Source organism: Miscanthus floridulus, chromosome 4, assembly GCF_019320115.1.
Source record: "Miscanthus floridulus cultivar M001 chromosome 4, ASM1932011v1, whole genome shotgun sequence".
Lineage (NCBI taxonomy): Eukaryota > Viridiplantae > Streptophyta > Magnoliopsida > Poales > Poaceae > Miscanthus > Miscanthus floridulus.
Window position 1 is genome coordinate 25,712,242 of NC_089583.1, and position 5,402 is coordinate 25,717,643.

At 41.7% G+C, this 5,402-nt stretch overlaps 1 protein-coding gene across 1 annotated transcript; it reads left to right on the plus strand.

Annotated features, from left to right (window-relative positions):
- Positions 1–293: 293 nt before the first annotated feature.
- On the plus strand, positions 294–2,232 carry LOC136548276 (MDIS1-interacting receptor like kinase 2-like). Its single transcript, XM_066539870.1, has 3 exons — positions 294–492; positions 1,138–1,420; positions 1,572–2,232. Exons 1-3 carry the CDS (start codon positions 294–296, stop codon positions 2,230–2,232), a joined length of 1,143 nt encoding a protein of 380 aa, XP_066395967.1.
- The last annotated feature ends 3,170 nt before the right edge of the window (positions 2,233–5,402 follow it).

Consider the following 5,402-nt stretch of genomic DNA (forward strand, 5'->3'; position numbering starts at 1 on the left):
TTTGTAGGGGCGGCTGGTAATACGAGCCGCCCCTACAAATTGATTTGTAGGGGTGGCCTGGGAACCGCCCCTATAAATACATGATTTGTAGAGACCCTTGCGTAGGGGCGGCTGGACAAACCGCCCCTACAAAGGATTACCAGCCGTCTCTAGAAATGCTTTTTGTAGTAGTGCTCCTCCACCTTTTCAGTAACAATCTGTCAAGGTTCATTCCACAAGGGATTTGTTTGCTTCCCAATCTAAGCGATCTCGATTTGTATTCTAACCTGCTAAGCGGCCCCATTCCCCCAAGCATGGGGAACCTTACTACGCTAAACCATCTTAGCCTCGGTAAAAACCAGTTCGTCGAATCCATCCCCGCAGAGATTGGCGCTTTGGTGCATCTCCACACCTTGTCTTTATCCCAAAACGAGATTTCTGGCTCCATCCCAGCAACTTTCGCGAACCTCACAAGCATAAGATTCCAATATCTTCACTTGAACAAGCTGTCAGGTCCTTTATCGCCACGATAATTCGCTAATTTTACATACTTAACAAATATCGATTTGACAGACAACTCTGTCAGGGGAACTGCCCTCTAACATTTGCAAAAGGTGGGAATCTTCAAAGGATTGCCGTTAGGAACAACATGTTCACTGGCCCAATTCCTAGAAGCCTTGAAACATGTAGGAGCCTGAAGTTTCTTTTCCTCAGTTCCAACAAAATGACAGGAGATATATCATCTTTCGGGCCATACCCACGACTTATCAAAGCAAAATTGGATAGAAACAACTTTTCCGGGTATTTGTCCAAAACCTGGGCTTCAAACATCAATTTGACCTTTTTTGCTATGGAAGAAAACATGATAACCGGAAGCTTGCCTCCCGAGCTCTCAAACCTTGAAAAATTGGAGGTACTTACCGTACATGCCAACAACCTAATTGGCAGTATACCAAAAGAATTAAGCAATCTTGCCAACCTGTACTTGCTCAACTTATCACACAACAAACTTTCAGGCACTATACCACCTGAATTTGGTCAGTTGAAAAATTTACAATACCTCGATATATCTGCAAATAAATTGAGTGGACCAATACCACAAGAGCTTGGGAGTTGTACTATGCTAATATCCTTAAGGATTAACAACAACAACTTGAGTGGACCTCTGCCGACGACTATTGGGAGGGCTACAGATGGTGTTGGATGTAAGCAGCAACAAACTCATGGGCAACCTACCTGCAGAACTTGGGAACTTGGTGATGTTGGAGGTCCTAAACCTTTCCCACAATCAGTTCAGTGGAAGCATTCCTTCCTCCATTGGTAGCATGGCTAGTCTGTCAACAATTGATGTGTCATACAACAACATGGGAGGGCCTCTTCCAATAGGACATCAATTCCACAATGCCTCAGCAAAATGGTTCCTCCACAACAAAGGACTCTGGTAATATCTCAGGCCTGCCCACATGCTCTTCAATTCCAATAAAGGAATATCACAAAGCTAGAATTCACCACTTGGTCCTAGTTGCTTTTATTCCAGTGTGCATAGTTATTATTCTCTCAATTGTTGTGTTAGTTATGATCCTTCGCGAAAGGAAAAGACCACAAATTACAACAGTTACAGATACAAGAGATGTTCTCTCGGTGTGGAATTTTGATGGGAAACTAGTGTTTGAGGACATCACTAGGGTAACAGAAAATTTCAATGATAGATACATCATTGGATCAGGGGGGTTTGGCATAGTCTACAAGGCACGGCTTCAAGGAGGGAGATTAGTTGCGGTGAAAAAGTTTCACCCAATTGAAGAAGGGATTAGTGATGAGAAGAGATTTCTTAGTGAAATTGAAGTGCTGATAAAGATACGACATAGAAGCATTGTCAAGTTCTATGGATTTTGCTCTCATCCAAGGTTCAAATTTTTAGTGTATGATTACATTGAGAGAGGAAACCTTCATGTTATCTTGGAAAATGAAGACTTTGCAAAAGAGTTGGACTGGCAGAAGCGAGTAGCCATTGCAAGAGACGTTGCTCAAGCTATCTACTACTTGCACCATGAATGCAACCCACCGATAATCCATCGTGATATAACAAGCAACAACATCTTGCTAGATGCAGCTTTCAAGGCTTATGTTTCAGATTTTGGAATAGCAACGATGCTCAAACCTGATTCATCCAACTGGAGCGAACTAGCAGGAAGATATGGCTATATAGCACCTGGTATTATTGGAAGATATAAAAGCACTTGTATTGAATAATAGCCCCAAAGGGAGGATATATCAGCATATAATATCTCCCATATAAATGCGAGGGTGCAATAGTGTTACATTTGAAAGAGTTGACAATCTGTACTCAGCTTAGAAATGTAAAACTGATAAATCCTATCCAATTCTTGATGTTGTTGGCATATCATAAAGCCTTTGTAATTGTTTCTGCTTCCACCTAACTTCGTGCAATATCCCAATAAGCACAAAAATGCCCATGATGGATTAGGTTTTAGGAGCCCGAGTCGTGGTTGTGAGCTTTTTTTTAGATAATGGAAAATTCCAGCTTCAGGCCTCTTCAAAAAAGAGGCATCAATCCAAAGGTAAACAACACCCACTTTAAACACTTACAGCAGTTCCATAATATTACTGTAAACGGAAAATGAAAAGGCCATCCAGACATGATACCGGCCCCAAAGCAAGATTACGTCATGGTCCCGGAAATTTCCTGAAAGCTGCTCGCATCAACTTCCACCCAATGTCATTTGCTCTTTCTGTTCTTTCCCTTTCATTATAATTTACCACGCACGAAGCATATTAGACATGATGCCTGTCATGTAGTCAATAAATATGTGAAAATACATTGTTGTTTGTGCTGAGCCGAGAATAAAATGTAGGCAGCCAATGAGTTTGTTCGTCCTCTGTTTCTCCAATGTTCTGAGAGTAAAATGCTTTGTTTCTCTTGGTTTGATCGAAGCACCACCCTTGGAGCTAGAGAAAAGTTGCAACACTTGGCTCCATTATAGCTCAGACGGCCGTTGGTTGCCCTATTCCTATGCAGCAGGTGACAGATGTTGAGAGACCTGCCAATCCGGAGCCACTCATGTTGAACGCCAGGACTTTGTTCAGATCCTTCTGACTAACCCTGCAATCTAACCACGCATGACTGGATAAAGTTAACAGCGAGCAGAGTCCGACATAGAGTGAGCTCTTTCTTTGGTGGCAATCTCCAGTTGGTTCTTCTGTGGTTGGAGTAGTTACCAGTTGTTTCTTGAATCTTTAACCGTACCTGGCAAAAACAAACACTGTGAAAGTGATAGGTCTTATGGAATAGAAGGCAAAGAAGATGTGGAAACCAATCAAGAAATCTTTAAGCCTCAAGTCTATTTAACTGTGCTGAAAAAGTTTGGTCCTGATCAAAGAATCCATACCAATCTCTTGTGAGGCACCGTCTTGTGAACGAATCTATCTTGCCAACTGCTGGTGCGTAGGCTCCTAGCTGATTCCCTCTCATGGCCATGGTTGATTGAACTTGAAGGTCGGGCGCTAATCATCGGAATTTGCTGGTCGGCAACAAAGGTGGGTTCTCCTCTAATGATCTCGGAATTCAATTGTCTCCTGGGCTCAACCGCGGTTGCTTTGTTTGTTCTTCTGGATTGCAGGGACGGTGTTCGTTGAATTGCCTCCTTGGAGGCGGCTGGGGAGAGGGAGCAAGGATGACGATGCCGTGGGGGGGCGCGGCCTTCATCCTCGACATGGTGTGGGCGGTGCTCGCCGGCTGGGTATCCACCTGCCTGGTGATCGTCAACGAGGTCGCCCACGGCATGCGCAGCGGCGAGATCGGCCCAGGTCTTCCCTACCTCCAAGCTCTGGGCTCTGAAGAATAGGAAACTTGCAGATCGCGATGCCTTTCTTTACACGATGATGACTGCAAGGCCATCTTTCTAGAACTCTATATAGGCTCTTTTGTTTCCCCCTTTTCCTTGCACAAGTTCCTGCTATCCTGTTGTTCACCGCTCTTCTGTTGTTTATCCTGACATTTCAAATGTTTTCGTTAGTTGGTATTATCGTATAGTACTAATGTACAAAGTTCTTAAAAAAAGGGGGGAAGCAAATATCTGTGGGGAAATATTTATAGGTGCTTAATTTTTTTTTTATCTGCATTGGATGTGAATTAAAATTTTGTTTTCATTTGCAATGGTAACGAGTTGTCCAAATTATCCACAAAGCTAAAAATAGCTAGCTACTCCTACTAAGCTTCCGTGGCTAAACAATGCCAATATTTTTTGTTCCCTGAAAAAAACAAAACATTTTCAATTTAATGTCTCTTTTTTTTTTTGAGAAAACAGGAGGGATCGAAGGCTGATCCCTACTGACATATATTAAAAGAACAAGGAAAGGAACAGAGCAACAAAGTTACAAAGAGGCAAAAGAAGAGGCAAATTAATGTCTCTTGAATCCGGATTGACCTCAATGAACACTTACTTTCTCTGACTTTGAGTGGAGGAAGCTGAAATAGCTAGAATATAAACTAGTTCTCAACATTTTTGCTGAGCCCATCTTTATATTTGATACAGCATCAGTTGTGCATTTGATGGTTTTTGCTACTGTCGAGGGCATTCTGGTTGTATGAAAAGAAGTCTTCATTATAGCTTGAGCATTCTTTAACAACAAATTTCGTTTCACTGTGCTGTTTGCATGTCAATAATGTCAACACGAAGGCACTATGTTTCTTTCAACATGTTGCTAGTTAAGTCTTCTTTACAACTTTATGTAATGATCTATGCCTTGTTGCAGTCTCGCAGATAGCCAGATAGTATATTTTTCTTTCCAGTACATGTACATTCATACACGGCATTATGTTGTACAGAGACCATAGATTGCATGGTGGCTTCAGCCTTCAGAAGTTGAGGATGACTTTCTTTTGTTTCTAGGAATTTGGAGTGTGTGGCAATGTTGAAAGTGTTGGTGCAATCACCCAAGAACAAATATGTGATGCACTTTCAGTGGCATAGATAGTCCTGTAAAATAATTTCAAAATTGACTTTTTCATATTTAATATTTTTTATTCTTGAAAATGGTGTGACGACATCTTTTCCTGGAGCCGCCACACTGGCTCCAATTCTCCAAATGCCATTGCTTGTTAGCAGTAACAACAAACGCTCTGGATTCCCCGAACTGTTCCTGAAGAAGACACTACATATAAACGCCTACCTGAATTCTGAAAGATTGGTTCAAAAATTGGAAAAGGCAGAAGTTTCAAAAAGCCTTTAAGTAATTGATTCATGTTGATGAACAATATGAATTCTTGGGTTTAAACAAATTCAATGGAGAATGGTCCACGTTGTGAATTTTAGGTCCATTTTGGTCGGAACTATTAGATATCATAATAATTTGTCTTTCAGCTCAGTCATCAATGCTCGATGGAACCTGACAACTCCTTG